Here is a 23,469-nt window from a genome sequence, read left to right as displayed (position 1 = left end):
CAAAACTAATTTAATAATCAGTTATTTAAAGAGATAGTGGTTCCCAAGAAATAGAGTTATCTCATATATCTTTTCCATCCCCATCCGAGAGATACTAGAAGAAAAACTATTTTCTTGAAAGATCAAAACTTTTTGGGCAATCTTCAACAATGGATTCAGGTACACTTCTGTACATAGTCTTGTTCTTGATTATTTGACATGACAGATCATAATTTATTAAATTTTATATTAAAACAATATTTAATATTACTTAGATGTCAATAATATATAAAATTAATGTGACCTTTTTAATTGTTTGATAAGATAATTGTGTCAATATGGTTGAGGTCGAAAATAAGGTTATTACTGAAGTCTTTCGTCCAAAACAAATGATATTATCCTGTTTTTACATACCTTTTATTATTATCATTTTTTTAATATAATAATAAGGATGAAGGATAATATCACACTGTTGGATTTTAATAAAATTTCATTTTAGTTTCTTATTTTATCTTTTTAATTATTATAAATTCTTTTGAAAATAGAATGTAATAATTTGCTTACTCTCCTGGGTCGTGAATGAGTGGGTGCACCATTAGCTCCTTCTAAGCCAGAGCCAAAGCAGCAGAGAAGGGAAAGGAAGATAGAAAAATGGGCGCAACAGCCACCGGCAAATCTCTCCATTTTTGCTCTTCACAGGACCCCCTTTCATTTCTCTCCCTAACAAAGACAAAATCAAAAGCAGAAACCCTAAACCTCAACTTCAGATTCTCCAAACCCCCATTAACCCCCAATTCTCGTCGCCTTCGTCTTTCCATTAGAGCTTCTTCACCCTCCTCCACCGCCCTCAATGACCCGCCTCTTCCCTCTCTCACCAATTCCGATCTTCAACTTCGAGTTCGAATCCTCTCTGAATCACTCCCCTACATTCAGAAATTTAGGGGAAAAACCATTGTCGTCAAATACGGAGGCGCCGCCATGAAATCTGCGGAGCTCAAGGCCTCTGTTGTCAGGGACCTCGTCCTCCTCTCCTGCGTTGGCCTCCGTCCCGTCCTCGTCCATGGCGGTGGTCCTGAAATCAACGTCCTTCTCAATCAGCTCAATATCCCCGCTCAGTTCCGCGATGGGCTCCGTGTAACCGACGCCAGGACCATGGAGGTTGTTTCTATGGTCCTTGTTGGAAAAGTTAACAAAGACCTGGTTTCTCGTATCAATTACGCTGGAGCCACCGCCGTGGGCCTTTCTGGCATGGACGGCCGCCTTTTAGTTGCCAGGCCCAGCCCAAACGCTGCACAGTTGGGGTTTGTCGGAGAGGTTGCGAGAGTGGACCCCACAGTCCTCCAAACGATCGTGGACAACGGAAGCATCCCGGTGATTGCTTCAGTGGCGGCGGATGAGTATGGTCAGCCTTACAACATCAATGCAGACACGGTAGCTGGTGAGGTGGCGGCGGCATTGGGGGCTGAGAAACTGATTCTGTTGACCGACGTCGCAGGGATTCTGAGAAACCGAGAGGACCCTGGAAGCTTGGTGAAAGAGATTGATATAAAGGGAGTGAAGAAAATGATGGAGGAAGGGAAGGTAGGCGGTGGGATGATTCCCAAAGTGAATTGTTGTATTCGATCGCTTGCTCAAGGGGTTACCACTGCTAGCATTATTGACGGTCGTGTTGAGCACTCGTTGCTTCATGAGATTATGACGGATGAGGGCGCTGGCACAATGATCACCGGTTAAACTATAGCCTACTCTTCCTTTTTGTTAGTTTTAATATTGTAGCTCTTCTATTTATTGCAGTTATGAATGCATTGCTACAAACTTCAATGATTTTTGTTTTCAGTTCCTGAACAATGTTTCTTTTCGGGATCAATAGTTTAATAAAATCAAAGGTGAGATGTTGAAATTTGCTGACTCTGGTTTAAGCCATTTTCTGCTTCAATCTCTTATGGCAAGAATAAAATGGGTAATAATGGAAGCTGAAATCAATTTCAATTAAGCTGTAGATGTATGATACTGGCTGAGTTAGTAGCTTTGAGTTTCAATTTTTCTGCCTTGAATCACTTTCTCTTAACTTTTTGGCTATTAACTCTTTCACAGTCCTCTCTTTATGCACTTTCATTGTAAATTTGATATTTTTTATCTTTTGTTTTTTCAGTTTGCATGAAGTTTTATATGGATTCTCCCTCTATTGTTGGCTATACTTTTTCTTGCGTGTATGGATGTTCGGTTCATTGGAACTTGATGTTTTAGTTGCTCTATGTATTTGGTTTATTGGAATTTCAAGTTGCTTCAGTTGCCCCTGTTTGTATGATAGATTAAGAAACTCCACACGTTCTTCCTATGGAGCTCTGTTACCTAAATTTGGCTTGAGTATTGTATGTGTATGATATGAGTATGCTTTTTTTTTTTTTTTGAAGTCTTTAATATGTTTGGAGGATCATACCACGTTCCTATGTCCAAATAGGTACTTTAGGAAATTAAAGAGTCCAGGTAACATAGCTTTGTTGATTGCAACTTCTGAATGTACTTCTTGTAGTTCATTGTATTTTAAAGGCTTAACCCTCTTTAGTTCATTTATTTATTTCCTCTCATTTAGTCCTTTTTTATATACTTCGTTGCTTAACTTATTACCTTTTTATTTGGAAAACTGTCTTCCATGTACGCAACCTGTAATTTACCATTGCATGTAAGATGATATTTTCTAGGTTTTGAGGTGGAAGCTATTGACGTGAAGGGAAACAATGAGTACAATATAACAAGCAAAAACGACATAAGGTACAAGGAGCTATTTATGAGATTGGGGGCCGGGAAGGCAACATACATCAATCAACCACATTGATCTGGTAAGTAATTATAACCAGTTAGACTGGTAGATTCAAATTTAGTCTCTTCCTATATGGTTATTCTACATTCAGTTGAATTGATCCATCTGAAAACCATTGAGTCCCTGCCCTGTCCTACAAGTAAAATCATCCAAAAAACATAAAATAAAAGAAATAGCAAACCAGAACAATGTAAAATCTATGTTGCTCTCACTCATTTTTCTTGAAATAATATGGTTATGGAGATATGATCCTCTAAGGACCATTCAAATGCATGTTAAGACTTAGAAAAAGATTGAACATACCTCTGTATTGGCCACTCAACTGTGTCTGACACAATACCAACATCGGAATTTTAAGACATGGAAGGAGATCCATCCAAGTGCTTCAACTAAGGAATTCTAACAAGCGTGAATCACCAAGCTTGTAGGTTTCATGCTGTGCTCCTTTAACCATGAAGTAAAGTAAATAGATATTTGGAATATGCCTGACTTTCCAATGATCAGAGCCTCCATCAGGCAACAATTTTTGAACCGACTCCATGGGCATATTGTTAAATGGTCTTCAGACATTTTAGATGAGAAATGGTAGCAGGCAACTCCTCGAATTGGGGGCTAGGTCCAAGTTCTAGATGTTCTACAAGTGTTAATGATCCTTCATCTATTATCAGTCTCTTTAAATCATTTAACCAGCAAAGCCTCAAGTCCTTGAGTTTCTTAAAGTGATTCTTGTGAAAATGCAGTTGAGCTCCACTGTATCCCTCAAAAATCCAAAAGAAGAGTAAATTTGGTAGAACACCAAGGATTTGAAGTGAATCATCTGATATTCTTGACCATTCTAAGGTAAGTTTTGTAAGGTTCCTCAGTTCATAAATCCAACCAGGTAACTTCATTAATCTTCCTCGTAGCCTGAGGCAACAGAGAAAAACTGGAGGGGATGAGATTGTATGTAGGTGAAGAAGCTCTTCCTCTTTTATAGAAGAAATTCTCAATGACCGAAGGTGGATCATCTGCTGTATTGCATCACATAAAGCATTCCCACTTTCTGATTTTAGTTTAGTGATGCATAGTTTTCTCAACTGCTTCAATCTTGCTAACTCGTGAAAGAAGTTACCACCACTGTAGGCCTCCAAGTCCACCTCATACAGCTTTTCTAAGGACTCTAAGCTCCCAAAGTTGGAATATAACTTCCTCCCTCTTCGACTATTGATACTGTAGATGCTTTGTTTATCTTTGTAGTAAGCTACAAGATATTGAAGATTGAAGAGCATGTTGATTTCAACTGGTAACTCGCTTACAAAAGAATGTTTTAGATCCAAAGTTTGAAGCTTATGCAATTTACCTAAAGATCTTGGGAGCTTTTTCACCTTTGTGTCCCTTATGCTCAAGTATTTCAAATTGAACAGATTTCCCAGTTCCTCTGGAATATAAGTCAATGGGGCCCCTTCAAAGTCCAGTTCTTTCAACAATTTGGACTTTGTGAACTGTAAGAAGCAGAAAGATTTAGGTAACTCTTCTATGTCAAAGAAAATTGCTGAATGAGTTTGATAATTACCAACAACCATTGGGAAATTGTTTGATTTGTTGCAGATGGAAAGATGTCGAGCTACATGATCATGGTTGGACAAATTTTCTGGACATGTTTGAATGAAACTCAGTTCTTTGGACTTGGAAACAACAACTTCGCGCATCAAATAATGGAGCTGGCAGTTTCTGACATCGCCAATAGAATCAATCACTGATACTTGAACCAAGCTTCTGTTAATCAATTCGGATAGGTACGTCATCGCAACTTCTTCTAAGGTCATACTGTGATGCTTATCAATTCTACACCATCCATTGCGTCGACCCTAACAGGTGGGGACTGCTTTCGAGCACCTGCTTCATTATGGTCCTTAACAACACCTCCACCCTGGATGAATGAGAGACGGTGATCCAAGCATGGCAGTCGAAGTGTCTTGCCATGATTTCATCATCAAAAGCTTTCTTAACAAGGGTCGTCTTCCCGATCCCTCCCATCCCCACCACTGAAATAATTGTGCGTTTCAGCTCTGCATCTGCCAATCTACGGGCCAACTCTTGTCGAGAAGAATCAATGCCCACGAGTGCTTCACTGTTGACAAAATGAAGTCCCATTCCAGGGTCAACCGGCTCGTTACAGTTCTCACCTGGAACATGTTGCAGGGTGTTGAACCTGTATCTTTCACTTCTTTCCTTGATTTCATTAACAGATGTTTTGATATCTCTGATCTTTGATGCTGCCTGGAGATGCCTTTTCACAGTCTGGACCATATGAGCTATTCTGCTCAGGGAAGCCATTAAACCTTGCTGCTGCTGATGTTGTGCAACTGGAACATGATAAAGCTTGTATTCATCCATAACATCTTCTATCTGGAAAGCCACCTCCCTTACATGTTGCACCCATAGTTTGAAGCCACCATTAGAATCCTCTTTATCTACCATTGGATCTGTTTGTCTAAGGAAACAAGCAATGTGGTCGAGCTCGATCCGGATGTCTTCAACTTCTTTCTTAAGCTGTCCAAACAGTTTCACCTCCGCACCAAGGAATGAAATTAATCTATCAATAACTATACCCTCAGCTATCTCCGCCATTTTAATTCTTTTCCTTTTCTGGCAACTTGACAAAATTTTCTTGTTAAGTCTTCCCCTATGTTTACATGATAGATCATAAATAGAAACTTTGAGGTTGTTTGCCAATTTATTCATTACGTGTGGAATCATATGGGTCAGTGAGAACACGCTTTTACAAAGAAATGCGTGGACACCAATTTGGTTGCTGCTATAATTTGAATCTATTTAGTGAAATTAATTTCATGATCGGTGTAGTCTCTTCCATTTCATGATGCTTATTCTACTCAATAGTGACTACTTTTTTTCATTAATTTCTTATTTAATTCAAGATTATCATAATTAATATCAAAGTTTTTAAACACATTGTTAAAGTCGAATAAATAAATAAATAAAATGCATCGCCAATTCTATTTTTAAAGACAATCAATAATTAATTTAAAACATAATTTTGTCAAGATGCTAGCAGAGCAATCAATAATCACCTGCTCCCAAAAAGTAGTAACAGTAACTTATTGTTGCAATATGAAAAGTCTATATACAACATACTGAACTAGCCAACTACAACTATTTAATTCAAATAAATGACATTCATATTTATGACATAAGATTTGGCAATGCTTCTTCAGGTGGACTAATCTGTGACCAGCATGGGATGTAGATTGCTGGATTCTTAAGGAATATTGGCTGCTATTCAGTTATTGATGCTGAACTTTGGAGTGCACTCGAAGGTCTCCAAGTAGCTTGGAGTCTTGGGCTGAAACAATGTATTCTTGAATCGGATAATACTGAAGTTATCCAAGTGATTCAAGAAAATATAGCTAATCAGCATTACTTAGCTGTGGCACGTGCCATTAAGAAGCTATTATAATTTTCTTGGATGGTTAAGTTACTCATACTTTCAGAGAGGGCAACAAGGTAGCTAATGGGTTAACTTTAATGGCGTTCTCAAGACCATTGGGTAGGTATTTATTACTACATGATTATTCTGGAATGTCTTGGTCTCACATAGTTTAGTTATGGTTTAATCCTTCTTTTTGTACAAAAAAGAAAAAAAAAGAAAAAACATGACGTTAGATAATCATTCATAAAAAATATCATACATTAGTTTTACCGATTAAGTCTTCACTAAATTTTGCTAGTGTAATTCAAAATATTATTAAAGATAAAATAATACTATAATCATATCGCATCCATCATCCTAAGGACCTTGTGGTGGAAGTGGTTGGAATGGTTGAAAGTAAAGATGTTGCTAGCAAAGATGAAAAACGTGCATTAGCATTTTGTTCATCGTACTCATGTTGAAGCCACCAAATCTTGATAACTTGATCTACATTCAAGAATATCTCTCATTTTACTAAGACTTGGAATATTTTTGTGATAGAAAAGTACAAAAATGTCATTTTGGAATTCTATTTTATAAAGTAGACAATGCATCCATTGCATGCCTAGAAACATTTTGGTGATAGAATGGTACAACAATGACTTTTTGGAATTTGAATTTTTCAAAGCACACATTACATCCATTGCATCTAAAATAATGTATTGAGAATGAGAAAAAAAAAACAATTTCATTCACTAATTTCTTTCGATTAGTCATATTCTCACATAATTTCTCAATATGTGGAGTCGATATCTTTCTTATTGATCTTTTATTTGGAATTTCTTATTAATCTTTCTTAATGAGAAAATGACTTTTGGAATTTGAATTTTCAAAGCACACATTACATTCATTGCATCTAAAATAATGTATTGAGAATGAGAAAAACAATTTCATTCACCAATTTCCTTTGATTAGTTATATTCTCACATAATTTCTCAACATGTGGAGTCGATATCTTTCTTATTGATCATTTATTTAGAATTTTTATTAATATTTCTTAATGACTTTTTGAATTTAAATTTTTCAAAGCACACATTACATACATTGCATCTAAAATAATGTATTGAGAATGAGAAAAAAAAACAATTTAATTCACCAATTTCCTTTGATTAGTCATATTCTAACATAATTTCTCAACATGTGTAGTCAATATCTGTAACACCCCTAACCCGAATCCAACGCCGAAACAGGGTTACGGAGCATCACCGGAGTTTACAAATTAATTTTCAGACATTTTGTTTCATCTAACATTCATATTTGAAACCAATCAAAATCAAAACATTCAAATATATTGATAGAACCGATGAATAGTGTGATATATCTTCGACAAGCTTCCAACCCAATTGAGCTTTCAATAATCTGAAAAGTAGAAAAAAACAAATACATAAGCAATGAATGCTTAGTAAGCTCGTATAAACTTTAATCATATCGATTCATTTCAGATATAAAATTTATACATATAAAAATAATCCAATATTAATACCACAATACTCATGAAGCTATATTCATTAATTCACAAGGTGAATAAATTCACAGTATCAATTATACATATTATCCCAACCTTAGTAAGATTTTATATATAACTTTAACTCTTCCAAATTTCTTTATTTTCATTTGCATTTCTTTACTTTCCACACTTATCCCATATGCCTAACACACAAGTCATAATCATATCATTCAACCATGGTCACAAGCTAGTGCATTTAACCAAAGCCTTTTTCAAATTGATCACATGATAAGTCATTTCATAAAAAATTGCATAATTTAAACCTGACCACTTTTTCATGAGCACTAGCATATTTTCACTTAAATACTTACCAATTCAATGTATTACATAAACAATCATATTACCATTCCGCCAATGGCTTGGCACTTGCCTAAGCATCAAGCAACAACACTGACTTGTACATATTACATATAAATTCAACTTTGATAAACTTATTTTCTCGACAAGTCACACTTGAGTTTATTACTCGTCTCAACATACATAATTTCCTTGTCAAACACAATAAAATCAAAAAATACACTTCCTTCAGATCAATATCAATAATAATCTATAAATCTTTCAATTCAATCACATAAGTCTCTTACCATTTCTTACTGAATCGAAAAATGGCTTACAGATATGAGTACATCGTTCTTTTTGTGCCATAGTCCAACTATGGTCTTACACATGCATTGCCATGACCCTGCCATGGTCTTACATTTGTAGTGCCATAACCCAGTTATGGTCTTATCATCAGAATGTCATAGCCCAACTATGGTCTTACATATAAACACTGTCATGGTCCAACCAGGGTCTTACGTTCATAGTGCCATAACCCAGTTCTGGTCTTATCCGTCAATTCATCCTTCGCCACAGAACGATTGTATTCAATCCCGCGTTCAATCCAAACTGAGTATTAAATTCGATAATATATTTCCAATAATAATTCAATTCTAACAATAGAACACACACATATATATATATATAATATCCATCACCAAATAACATTCACTTTAATCAAAATTATACAGAATATAGTTCATACGAACTTACGAATTGAATTGTAATAATTGCGGAGTTCAAGGACTATTTTGCTATTTTCCCTTTTTCACGAGTATCTACGAAATCTTGATCTAAAATATAAAATTACTCATTCATTAGCATATATTTTAGTTCCAATTCATTTCAATATTTATACCCTTCAATTTTTTCAAATATACATAGTTACCCTAACTTTTACAACTTTTACAATTTAGTCTCTTAACTAATTAATCTATCAAATCGACTAATTTTCCTCAATTAATAATTTATCCAAATATTCTAGGCTATCAAAAACCCTTAATAAAATAGAAATTTAATACCAAACCCTAATATTTTAACCATTTTCACAATTTGATCCTAACATCAATATTTAACAAAATCACTTTATAATATCATCATACAACAAAATTAAAGCTCTCAACCTACTTGATATTAATAATTTATTTAAATATATTAATTTAGACAATAAAACAATTCATTTTTAATGAAAACTCATGCTAGTTGAATATTCATATATTTTCCTCCTCCTCCTCCTCTCCATTCCACATCCTTAATGCATATAGCATACATATATGTAATATCATCTATAATTCCATTATTTACTTATATGTTCATATCAAAGTTGTCCACTTGAGTAGTAGTTACTAAGTTATTTATATCTTGAGCTACAAAATTATAAATTAAGATCCACTTGATGTTTTTGAAACTAGACTCAAATATATTTCTACCATAAAATTTTCAGAATTTATAGCTTAGCCAATAAGTACAGTAAAATCTTCAAATTTACCCTTGTTCTGTTGTTTGACAGCTTTAACCTTTGCTTACTAAAAAATAATTATCTCTTAGTACGGGGTTTGGATGATGTTTCTGTTTGTTTTTCTTGAAAATAGACTCATCAAGAATTTAAAAATATAAATTAAAACCCCTAATTATTTTCTTTACAATTTTTTAGGATTTTCCAAAGTCAGAACAGGGGAACCCGAAATCAATCTGACCCTGTCTCACAAAAATCCATATATCTCATAATATGAAATTCTTTTGCTTACACCGTTTCTTCTATGTAAAATTAGACTCAATAGGATTTAATTTAATACTTTAATTAACCTCTAATTCAATTTCAAAACTCTTTGGTGAATTTTCAAATTCAGACTACTGCAGCTGTCCAAAATTGTTTGTGTAAAATGTCGGTAACCAAATTTATAACACCTTCCTTTCCTTTTTCTACAATATTTCCCATCACTTCCTTTTATTTCCCTTCACTAACATATCAAGAATATAGAACCTTATATAATAAAAATATACTTTAACATCATTTTCATACTTTTTCAATAATATCAAACTCAAAAATATATTGAAATCTTGGTGTTCTTACCTTGTTCTATTGATTTCAATCTTTAACTTGATTTTCTCTATCCTCCAGCTTCTATTTCTTGAATTTAACTTGATATTCTAGCTCCTCATTGTCTCCTTATTATTTTTCTCTCTTGGTAGCTATGGAAATTCTTTTGATTTCTAAGTGAAAATGGTGAATTTTTGGTAAAAGGACCAAATTGTAAAGAAAGGAAAATTTCTTTCTTCTCTTCTCTTCTCACGTGGTGCATGGAAAGATGATGGAAATTCTTCATCTTTCTTTCCTTTTATACTAAATAAAATAATAATAAAATATCTCATTAAAATATTAATAAAATAATATTTATCTAATTAAATAATTATAAAATATTATCAAAATATATCTAATATCATCATTGCCTTCTAGAGTTTTTTCCCATTCTAATTGACCATTTTTCCTTTCATGATCTTTTAAAATTCCATCCTTAGAGTCATCACTTAATTTGGTAAAATTACGATTTAGTCCCTCATAATTCTTTGCATATTCAATTTGGTCCTAATTCATCCATTTTCCTTAGTTTCTAGATCATTCCACCCTTAAAATATTTGCATTACTGGCCATTCAATGTAACACCCCAAAATTTTAATTTTGGGTATTGTGAATGTGATATAAATATTTGTCAGCTTTAATGGTTATGTGTTCTGGGAGTATTTGGGAGGTCCCAAGTTCAAGCCATGACTTGGGAAAATTTTGGTATTTTTATGATTAAGCCCCATCTTTGACCAATAGGATTTTAAGTAAAAGTTGGCAAATAATTAATAGAATGGGCTTGCTGGCTTGGTGGATAAGTGGAGTGTTGGTGTGAGGGAGGTCATGGGTTTGAATCTTTGGGACAGCAAAGATTGTATTTTTGCTCCTAGTTTCGACAAAAGTTGTGCTGAACTGGGTTTCTGAGTGGTAGATGTGTAATAGGAAGTAAGGGACTGATTTTAGGAGTGAATTAGGGGATTATGGGGGAGAATATCTAAAATCTGATCACTTTCCTTTTTCGAAAAAAAGAGAGTCATTTTTCTCTCCATCTTTCTGATGTTTTCTCTCCCCCATATCTACCAATTTTTTTCTTCTTTGCTTCTTACTCGATTATCTTTTCTTTTCTTTCCTCTACTATCGAAATTCCCTTGTTTCACCTAAACCATTCTTTCCTATTGATTTCGTAGCATTAAGCAGCACTTGTTCAAATTCAGTAAGTTGTTGGGTATCATTTTAAGATATTATTTTGTGTTCAATAGTCTAATTCCGGGGTGTTGGCAGCAGCATTTCACGAAGATTAAGGCTCTCCTCGTGATTTTTGTAAACGTACCGATTGAAGTTTTATGGGTAAGTATTTTGGTTTCGGGATTTTGATTAATCGTGAGGTAAGACTGATTATGGCATTACTTGTTCAATTATAGGCTTTGGAGTGCTCGGGGACTGTTTTAGCATCAAACAAAACCAGGTGTGTACCCGAAACACAAAAATAAGAGATTCGACAAAAACCTGAAATTGCTTGCTGTTTGGACAGCAGCAGTAGGCTAAGTTTGAAAAATAACCATAAATTGTGGAAAATGAATTAGAGGATGAAAAAATATGGGATTAAATATATTTTAGTCTAGTTTCTCATAGAAGAAACAAAGTAAGAAAAATAATTTTATATTATGAGATATTTAAATTTTAGTGAGACAGGGTCAGAATAATTTTGGAATCCCCTGTCCTGAATTTGGAAAATTATTAAAAATTGTATAAAAATAATTACGGGTTAGAATTTATATGTTTAAAATATTTGATGAGTCTAATTTCAAGAGAAATAAACATGAACATCATCCAAATTCTGTACGAGAAGATAATTAATTTTTAGTGCAAAAGGTCAAAAGCTGTTAGACAACAGAACAGGGGAAATTTTAAAGAATAAAAATGTACTTATTGGATAAACCAATAATTCTAAAAATTTTATGGTAAAAAGATATATGAGTCTGGTTTCAGGGAAAATTTGCGGATCTTAATTCGGAATTTATATCTTAAGATACAAATAATTTAGTAACAGTGACTCAAGTAGACAGCTTTGAAGGATCATATAAGTAAATAGTGAAAACACATATGAATAATTAACTAGCACGGGTTACATTAAAATGGATCACTAGGCCAAGGCCAATTCGGGTCATGTGGGCCATACGGGCGTGTAGGCCCACACAAGTGAACATCATGGGCTTGTAGGCCCATTTTCACTGTTTGACTGATAAGGTTGCACGGGTCGCCCAAGTTGACTATGAACCTATTATAGGGTCGGTAAGTTTACATAGACCCCTAATTGACTAAAATGACTGTATGACTGATATGACTAAGCCTGATGATGTCCCACTGATTTGATACTGTATGCCCTGTTTACATGCATGATATTATGTTATAGCATGGCATATCTGTATATTGCATTACATTGGATTGGGGGATTATAATGTTCGGAGGAAGTGTACTAAAAGGCCTCGAGCCTAATTTATCGGGCAATTTCATTTGCAAACTCTTTGTCTAGTCTTGCATTCAAGATTACTTGGAGTGTAGGGATGGGTGAGTTGATTATATCCCCACACGGAGTGTAGGGTTGGACGGAGTTGGTGTGTAGAGGCTGGATGGGTAGGATTTTTGTGACTGCATATCTATTACTGCTACTGATACAGTGATGGGCTAAAGCCCTGCTGCATGACTATTTTTGTACTGAGATGGGCTAAGGCCCAAACTGGACTGATACTGATACTGAAAAGGGCTTAAGTCCAAACTGTGATTATCTGTTTATTGTCTGTTCATTTGTATGGGGATTACACACTGAGTTTACGTAAACTCACCCCTTCTGTTTAATCTGTACAGGTAATCCCTAGATTTAGGCAGATTGGTGCGGCGGAGGACTCAGTGGTGCCCACACGACTTCTTTTACACTGTTTATTACCTATTTATGATTTTACTTTTATTTGGGCGTATTTTGCTGTATTTATGGTCTTTACAGATTTTGGTTTAAATTTGGTTTTTATACGGTTTTATGATTTAAATCTGTTAGTGTTAGGTAAAATTCGGGTTTTCAAATTAAATTAATGTTTTATCAAAAATACCATGAATACGCAAACTGTTTAAAAGCTTCCACAATAAGAAAACGTTTTGAAATTGAATAACGATTTGTAAATGAATAATGTTTTGGAAACGAACGACATGATTTGAAATTAACATAAGTTAATGAAAAAAATGGTTAAATAGAAAAGGGGACTTAGCAACGACATATTTTTCGAAAAGCACTATATACCTTGTGACATTGTCAAATTCGGCCATAACGTCTAGGCCGGGTCTGGGTTGTTACATTCAAATTTTTCATATTTACACTCTAACCCCTCAAATTTTAAGTATTTACTTTTGGGCAACAAAACTTTTCTCACTTTTTCGATTTAATATTTTCTTGAATTAATATGTCATAATATACTTCCCAATGTTGGCATAACTCAAAATTTCCCTTTTTGTCACTTTATTTCCTTATTTTACTATATCAAGGATACTATCTTACTTTCTTACTGTAGTAAATTTCGAGGTATTACAATATCTTTCTTATTGATCTTTTATTTGGAATTTCTTATTGATCTTTCTTATTGAGAAAATGACTTTTGGAATTTGAATTTTTCAAAGCACACATTACATCCATTGCATCTAAAACAATGTATTGAGAATGAGAAAAAACAATTGCATTCACCAATTTCCTTTGATTAGTCATATTCTAACATAATTTCTCAACATGTGTAGTCAATATCTTTCTTATTAATATTTTATTTGGAATTAATACTTTAACCTTTATTTTATACAATCCCAAGCATTGCTTTATCCTGATTAGAAGTTTCGAGAGAAGGTTTTAAAGCTATCTCAAGATTAAGAATATCATAGTTCTCAATCCATGTTTATTTGAATCATGGATCCCTCAACACGTGTAGATCTTTCATAGAAGCTTCATTTAGAAGAACACCAAATGAAGGTGCCTGTGCATGTTCTTCAGTAGCCACAATGCCACCAAATATTTGTCACATTAACTAATTCAAATGTGGTTCAATTTCTTCCTTTTTTAAATCTTTTGAAATCAAGATTTTTCTACATAATATGTGAAATATTAAACATTATAATGAAGATTTCATAACAATGTAAATTATTAATTTCAACGAACTTGACATAGTAAAATATTGATACATGTAATACAAACCTGTATTTCAATAGCATCAACAATCTTTTTAAATAAATACCATCCTAAACCTATAAAATTATTAAGCAACTCATTCCATAAGCTTCATTTTTTAATGTATCTCAATTATTTTTCAATTGAAGTTTCTCCCAATTTCTTCGTGCTTTTACTTTAAAAAGAACAACATTTTCTAACCCTTTTAAATTTAGATGAGTTGTCGATCCATTAACGCTTTAACTTATGCAAAGTTACAAAATGCCAATGTGAGCTCACTAACTTTTAATGATAAGATAATATCATCTTGCACTCTATTCTTCATCATTTATTATTTCAATTTCTAATCTAAAAACCAAAATAAAACAAAAGGAAAAGGAAGAAGATTGAGTCAATCTCTAATAATTCCATGTCACATAGAACTTTTTGCCCAAATCTCACCAACATTAGTACCAATACTCTAAATGCATGAAAGCACACAACACTTCAAAAGCTATAAATGATTGATGCAACTAACAACACACAAAGACTCAACTTGAGAAAAGCCATACATCTAAACTCAAAATCATAGAAAATAATGAATTTACCAAGTTGAGAGACCTAGAAAATCAACCAAAGCTTATTACAAAGATACAAGTATCTTTTGTTTTACCTTAATCATGTGCACAAATGTTGACATTCACTAACCAATGCAATAATTTAAAAAAAATGCAAAATTAGATCCAAGGTTTTCAAAACTATACTGCTCCATGTTAGTGGCCTATTGCAACAAGGAAGACAATTATACTCTTAGCAAGGACTAGATTAAATCACATATAAATAATAAAAAGCATATAATCACAATGGTAGTTAATTAAGAATAACTAAATAATTCTAATTAAATCTTGAAGCACACGTAAACTTGCATGGTAACTATTTTAACCCGATATATAAAGAGAGAGAAATGAATATGAAGATCAGCGGCCAGGTTCCTAAACTTGAAAAGTAATTCAATTATTTTAAGATAAAAAGGAAAATCAATGTTATATTTGTGAAAGAAGAACCTAGTGGGTTCATTGGAGGCAAAAACCCAACCAAATTTCCAACTTCAAAGACTTCTTGTAGTGGCGTAAACATGCCATACTAGGCATCCAAAGAGTTGAATGAAAGAATGACCTACAAAAGTTTTGAATTTAAATTTAATTTGATTTGACCATGGATTGAAAATAAGTTTTTAATGATGAGTTGGTGAAGTCTATATTCGAAAAAGAAAAAAGATTACAATACTATATCTTCCAAGAACCTCTACAAGAAGTTTGAGAGAGCGATGATCTCCTAGTTCTATAGTGGAATTCTTATCCCCAAATATCTTCCAACCTTGGCTACATTCAAATCAATAATGTTTACACCCCCTTAGCCTTTTGGATTGATTATCCAAAGAGAGGTGAAGATGTCTTGGAATCAAATTGTGGAGGGCAAGAGGTTGCTCAGAAAAGATTTCAAAGAGAATATAAAAAAGGAATCCGTAAAAATATCATGGAGGCCTTTATATTGAGAATTGAATTATATTTGCACCCTTTATTGAAAAAAAAGTGCAAATTAGTCCTTATTTGTTAAATTAAAGAACAAATTGATCCTTTTGTTAAAAATCATATCCATTTTTACTGTTAAAAACTAGTTCATATACATCAATATAAGGTACACGTGGTTGTTTGGTTATTTTGTCTACTATGTCGGTTTTAACATTAGAAATGGATAAAAACTTTAATAGGAAAGACTAATTTACTCTTTGATTTAATATACAAAGACTAATTTACTTATTTTTTATTAAAGGAACAAGAAACAATTTAACTCTTAATATAAGAGTGGTTATGGTACTTTTACGAAAGAGAATCTTACTTTTTTTTTCTTTTTTCTTTTTAGCTTGAAGGCATAGTTTAAGATATCGTTTTCAACTTTTCATATTTTAATTTTTTAAAATATTGTGTACGTTTTATCATTTAATATTTTTCATAATTTGTAGTCTTGATTCAATTTAGGAAAAAACAGTTATATTCATGTTTGTGGACTAAACTCGTATGATTTTAAATAATTTGTTATAATTACTCAATTTACAGAAAAATATTTTTATTTTTAAATGTGTACCTACAAGAGTTATTTCACACATTAATTGTTAATTAATTTAAGATTTACATGCGACCAGTTAGGAAAAATAAAAGTATTCAAACAATTATTTTATTTTACTTTTAATTAAGGAGTAAATAATTATTTAGGATTTATATGTAATTATCTTTAAATGATATATTTAAATTAGTTATTCATCAACATTAGATCATACCAATCATATCTTTATTTTGTTTTCTTGTTACTTTTTATACCGCCTTGTGTTTTAATTTTTTAATGTTTTATTTTGATTGTATTTCAATTTATCTTATAATTCGTTATAATTAATTATTAAAATGCAAATTTAAACTTAAGATATAAATACTTTAATAATGATTATTAAATATAATTACTTTTTAGCCTCGGTAATAACATTCATGCTACGCTTGATTGGAGTATAATTGTTTTCACATGTTTTAATCATTGGTTAGCTCTAAACTAATCACAATTGGTAATTTTAGTCATATGATTTATTTATAGCAAAGAGAAGAAATACTTTTTATTTGTTTTGAAGAAATTTTATTTTTACAAGAGTTTTATTTGTCTATGTCTATATATATATGTATTAAAAATGATTAAATGAACTAAACATACATTATATTTTTAATAATTAAATTTCAAACAAGGATTTATTTAGCTTTGAGAAACAAATAATTAACAGCAATTAAAATAGTATAAATTAAAACTTTATGAAAAAATATAATGCATATGATTTTGACATTGGCCCTCTTTTTACTAAAATCATAATTGATAATAATCTAATAAAAATATTACTATTGTATTTGTATCTACAAAATGTATAACTGAAAAAAATGAAAAATATATTTGAAAGTGAAAAGGATATGTATGTATGTAAAAAGTTTTAAAAAAATTAGTATACCATTTTATTTATTTATTTATTTATTTTACACTGCTAATAAATCTCATTTCTATTTTCCTATTTAAAAAAATCACATTTTGTTATAGAAAAGAATACCCAATAATGTTATTAAATTAAAAGAAGAAACTCTAATTATGATCCTAGTCCTTATACTCTTTAAAATTTGAAATTTAATCCCTTTGTTTGTATGATTTAAAAATTAAAATCTTATCGATAACATTATTAATTAACTTTTCTTAAATGTGAATATTACGATTTTAATTTTTAAATAAAATTAATATTAAAATCTCATATATTCAAATTTAATGGAACCCATTAATGGTATTATTGATTGGACTTTAATTTTTCAAATAAGAAGTAGAGAGATTAAATTTTAGGATATAAAAATAGAGGGACTATATTTCAAAAGTTAAAAGAGAACAGGGACTGCAATCATTTTATTTTTAGTATTAATACGTACACGTTAGTATCTATAATTTAAAATCCATTTAAAAATTAAGGAATAGCAAATTTGAGAGAATAGGATTTTTAAATGGATTTTAAATCCATTTAAAATCCATTTAAAAAATTTAAAATTAATAAAAATCCATTTAAAAATTAAGTCTAGATTAAGTTAAAGACGGTGTTACCAAATTATAAATTTTAATTTTCTTTATTTTTGCTGACGTCAACAACTATTGTTGACATGGAGTGCCACGTTAGTGCTATAACAGTGAAAGATGAAAAACGTTAGTTAAAGGGTTTAATAATGCAATTTGAGAGTTTGAGGGTTTAATTGAGTGCATTTTTCGTGGAGAAACTTAATTTTTAAAACATTATTATATTTTATTAAAATTTTAAAAATTTTAATAATTTTAAAAATTTTATATAGTCTAAAAGGTACCAACAAAATTAAAACATTAATATACCTATCATATTTTTGAAGAATTTTTTAAAATTTTATATAATTTAAAAATGGTGGATTTTGAACTTAAGTTTTAAATGCTTTTTATTAATTTTAATTTTTAACTTTTGAATTTTATTTAATATTTAAAAAAATTAAGCTTGAACAAACTGTTTAGTAAAACATTTAAATAATATTTTATTTTATAGAAAATTGAATTTTTAATTTTTTGCTGCTAACATAAAGCGCGATATCAGTATTGTAGTGATTAGAGACGAAAAATATTGGTCAAAAATTTAATCGATACAATTTAAAATTTTAAGAACTTATTTAAAAATATTTTTACGAAAAGATTTAACATTACTTTAATTATAATCAACACATCACATTATAATAACTTATATTATATACATATATATTTGTGTGTGATATGATAACAAATTAATATATATTTTATTTAAAAATTATCAAATTTATGATAAATTCAACTTGATTAAATAATTTATTTAACTTTGATCTAAATTCATTTTAAAATTAAGAAATTGGACCATAACAATTTGAATAATCAAACTAAAATAATTTGAGTAAGGAACATACATGATTGAATTCGAAAGTACTCAAATTAGAAATTAATATAAGTTTGAAATAATTCTAAATTTTCAAAATTTAAATTCATCCTATTCATATCCACCAAACTTATCTAACATGTGTAATTAAGAGCCTAGAATAACCCACTACCCCAAAATTATAAAAGTATAATCATAAATTTAACTTTAAATCTTCACTTATTTTCTCATCCTTATTCTTTTTATCACTTTGACCCTTAACTTTCAATTTTAATCAAATTGCTTCTTTTTATGGAAAAAACTAACTGAACTATTAAAATTTTAACGACCTTGATTTGGCCATTCGGTGCTAGTCCACTTATAATTCATAAATGTTCAGAAAATAGTCAAAATATTTTAAATTCAACAAAATTCTATAAGTTTGTAATTTTTTAGAAAAAGTATCAATATTAGGAGTAAAGTATACATAAATAGCTACACGAGTTGTCATGTCAATTCTATTAAAATTATCCATAAAAAATAAAGTAATTTGACTAGATTGTAGAGGTTGAGGCCAAAATGATTAAAAAATAAGTAAAAACTAGAATAGCCAAATAAGAAACATTAAGAGCTAAATTTATAATTATAACGAATATAAATGAATTCAAATAACAACCCACTTACACTTATGTTATGTTTGGTAGGAATATTATTATTTTTACATATTTTTAGTATATGAGTTAGGTATAAACTAATTCAATTGATAATATTTAGGTACTCCCATGACTTATTTTAGCAAAGAAAATGAAAATTTTACACTTATTTTGAAAATGTCTTTTTTTACAAGAGTTTTACTCTTATTTCTAATTTTAAGTTTAAATTGTACTAGCTATTCTTTATTTTATGCTGAACTATTATAATATATATGTAATAAATAAAATTTTGACATTAATTTTACACTTTTTGCTACTTTTGCAACCAGTCCGGAGTTCCAGATATATTTAACATTCTTAAGCCCAACAAACAACTTCACCCTTGCACCAACAAATAAAATTAAGGGTAAATTAAGCTTTTTTACGTATATAATATAATAAAATTTAAAAATTTCGAAAATGGTATCTCACCCCGATCGATTAATTACGGGAATGGGGTGTTTGGTATGGTGGAGGGTGGTGCAGAGGCGACACCATCCCTATTTTCCAACAACCGTCAGTAATCAGTTAAAAAACAATTTTTTTGGTCAAGCCTTCTTCATTGGTGGCACCAAAATACCCAACTGCAAAACCTAAATACAAATACAAAACAAATACAAAACAAATGCAAATAGAAAATCGAAAAAGAATATGGTGAAGGTTGCGAGTTAGGCAGCATTGGTGAAGTCCTCCTGACAGGCAGCACCGGTGTCAGCCCTGACTCCTCCTGTGGTTGTGCTACGTGGTGATGGGACGAGACCTTTAAGGGTTTCGTGAATTCAGGGTTTCGAGGGACCCTATAGCCATGGTCCCCCAAAGTGAAAAAAAGAAAAAGAAAACAGATTTAGAAGAGAAGAGAAGAGAATGAGAAGGAAAAAAAGAAAGAAAAAGTTTACTGAAAAAAAAGAAAGAAAGAAAAAGAGAACATTAGCATAATAGAGAAGAGAAGAAGGAGAAGATAGAATAGAAATAAAAGAGAAGGAAATGAGAATTGAAAAAAAAAAGATTTTGTTAGGGATTTGGGGTTTGAAGAAAAGGGTTTTGTTAGAGTTTAGTGTTTGAATAAAAAGAGGGATTAAAGGGCTATGATTAAGGTCTAAAAAAGGATTAAGGTGTTTTGTTTAGGGTTAAAAAAGGATTAGAGGGCTTTATTTAGTGTTTAAAAAAGGTTAAAAAAGATCAAAAGAGGATTTCATTTAGGGTTTTAACAGAAAAGATAGAAAGAGGTAATTTTTAGTATTTATAAATTATTTGTTTACTTTAGTGTTTATTGTGATTTATAGGTTATAAATTATTTTTTTGAATTATTTGACAAATGTTTTTGATTTATTGAGATTTTGATTTTTTAAATTATCTTTGTAAGGTTTTATTTTTGTAAGAAAGGAAGGTTGTTTGAAAGAAAGTGCGTAGGTATGTTATTGTTATATTTTTGATGGGCATATTTTTTTTGGTTTAATATTAGATGGAGATAACAACATATAGTCCAATTAGGTTTATTTTATTTTGATAGTTTCTTTTATTTTAACTTAATTTTTTATGTAGGTAAAAGATGGGACCATTGAGTTGGAATTTATGAGATATTTTTATTTTGTTAATTACTGAACCAATATAAATAAGTTTATTATATACTACAATAGTAGAACAAAAATGTGATGTGGACAAGATTGTTTAGTATTTTGTAATGACATTATTGTACTATATTTATTGTATTACATTTAGGTGTTTTGATAATTATTTAAAATGGACCACATTAGAAATTAATTATCGAAATGTTTTATTCGCAACTCCGTGCTAGGGTGTCACATTTCTGCACTTTAATAATATTTTTCCTATTAGTGGGATAAAAAGGCTCAAATACAAATTAATTACCGAAATGTGTTTTTTGCAACAAACTAATTGAACTCATTTTTTAAAATTGCAGATATCTAAATGAGTTCTTTGATTAACGATGATGATCACATATCAAAATGGTTACTAAGATGGTAATAAAATTATTATTTGTTACTCACGGGTCCCCTTATAAAAAGATCCACGTCATTTACGGAATTAAATTAGGTTATATTAACTATTTCTATAATTTAATAGTGTTAGGGCCTGTACCACATATTGAGGGGCCGTGTGAATGATTTAGGATATCTGTCGAATGAACGACTAATGTAACACCTCAAACCTGGCCTAAACGTTATGGCCGAATCTGGTAGTGTTACGATGAAGTGTGATGAAACTGACAGTATTTCGATAAAATCATGTTTAGTTATTTGATAAATCGTCCAGGTGTTATAAAACATATTCGTTTATACATATACATTACTGAAACCGTTTTAAGTTTTTCTTTAAAATTAACCGTTTATTTCGCAGTGAAAGTTTGGAAATCATTTAACACAAAACCATGCTCGTTTTTCCAAAAACCATTTGTTCGCGTATTGCTTTTGTCAAAGTTACGAAAAAGAAAGCAAAACGAAATCCAAATCCAAAAGTTCAAACCATACAGTCCAGAAAGTCCCAAAAATTACGAACTTTCAAGAAAGCCTGATTTTAAAATAAAACCATTATTACTAAATAAAAACAGATCTCGATCAAGTAGTCACCATTGAGACTCTGTCCCACCGACCCATCTAAGTCAGTGGATTACCTGAACAGAACAGACAAATAGATGTGAGTTTACGTAAACTCAGTGTGTAACCTAACAGAAATAGCCATGCAACATACACCATATTTCATATACAGTCAGATACAAATTTGGACCTAAGTCCATATTAGATACAGATATCAGAATCAGATAAACATAACAGATGTACAGAATCCTACTCTCATCCTCTACACACCATCTCCGTCCATCCCATCACATAATGTGGGGTTAAAAACACTCACCCATCCCTACACACCATATAGTGTTGATGTGACACATCACTGATAATATGCAGTCGAGCTACCAGAATATAGGCGAAAGGTCGTCGTACAGATCACTTCCTCCACATATACAAATCTCACCCCAAACATAGATACGAAATTCAGAATTAGCATAATTAATATGCCTAACATGCTCATATACAGATAACATATATATACATTCAAACAGAATAGTCATACATATATATCAGTGTCCTACTCGAATCAAACTTTCAGAATATCAAATCCCATGAATTAGGGTTTGGTTAGCCCTTACCGACCCTACAATAGGTCTACAGTCGATTGGAACGACTCATGCGACCCTAGGGAAAATTTTAGAATTCTGGGCCCACATGCCCGTGTGGCTTGCTCATCTGGGCCTACACGCCCAAATTGGCCTTGTCCGTGTGGCCCATACGGCCCTGCCCAGAACCCACACGCCAATCTGGTTTAGCCCATATGGCTCACACGGCCACACAAGCACTATCACACGGTCGTGTCTTGCGCACGGCTACGCCTTCGTCAGACACACGACTGTGTCTCACACATGGCCAGGCACACGTCTACAGTGACTTTTTTGGCTTTTGCCGAACCTCTATTTTTCGTGTTTAGGGTGCACACCTGGTTCGTTTTTGCTGCAAAAATAATCCTGAGACCACCAGAACCTAAAAAAGTTGACAAAACACGTCCCAAAATCAGTCTTACATCCTCAATTGAACCGAAATAAGAAATTGACCACAGCGAAACCCAAGCGTTCATCACTTACCCAACTTTTCGAACGATCCCCGATACTACGATTCCACAAAAGGAAAGCTCTAATCCTCACGATTTGTTGCTGCCAACAACCCAAAAATCAGAACTAAAAAAAAAGACAACATCCTTTTAAAATGAATTTAAAATAATTCTCCCTAACTTGAGCAAAAACCTTACTACCACCACTTACCAAACGTATGACGAATAGGGAACCGAAACTCCTCAAATTTAACAGGGAGATGAAGATAGAAATCGATATGAAGAACAATAAAGAAAATTAATAGAGGGAAACAAAAAAAAATGTCAGAAATGGGAGAGGTTTTTGGGA

The 23,469-nt window shown here is 31.7% G+C and overlaps 2 protein-coding genes across 2 annotated transcripts; one reads left to right on the top strand and one right to left on the bottom strand.

The window, feature by feature from the left end:
* Positions 1 to 527: 527 nt before the first annotated feature.
* On the top strand, positions 528 to 1,879 carry LOC105782912 (acetylglutamate kinase, chloroplastic). The gene has a single exon (XM_012608007.2). The coding sequence runs from the start codon at positions 631 to 633 to the stop codon at positions 1,711 to 1,713; it is 1,083 nt and encodes a 360-aa protein (XP_012463461.1). The 5' UTR covers positions 528 to 630; the 3' UTR covers positions 1,714 to 1,879.
* Positions 1,880 to 3,351: 1,472 nt separating this feature from the next.
* Positions 3,352 to 4,605, bottom strand: LOC105782913 (disease resistance protein RPM1-like). Its single transcript, XM_052626356.1, has 2 exons — positions 4,140 to 4,605; positions 3,352 to 4,040 (listed from the first exon to the last, which is right to left on the bottom strand). Exons 1-2 carry the CDS (start codon positions 4,603 to 4,605, stop codon positions 3,352 to 3,354), a joined length of 1,155 nt encoding a protein of 384 aa, XP_052482316.1.
* Positions 4,606 to 23,469: the final 18,864 nt, after the last annotated feature.

This window comes from Gossypium raimondii, chromosome 13 (assembly GCF_025698545.1).
Source record: "Gossypium raimondii isolate GPD5lz chromosome 13, ASM2569854v1, whole genome shotgun sequence".
NCBI lineage: Eukaryota > Viridiplantae > Streptophyta > Magnoliopsida > Malvales > Malvaceae > Gossypium > Gossypium raimondii.
This window is presented reverse-complemented; position numbering and strand designations above follow the sequence as displayed.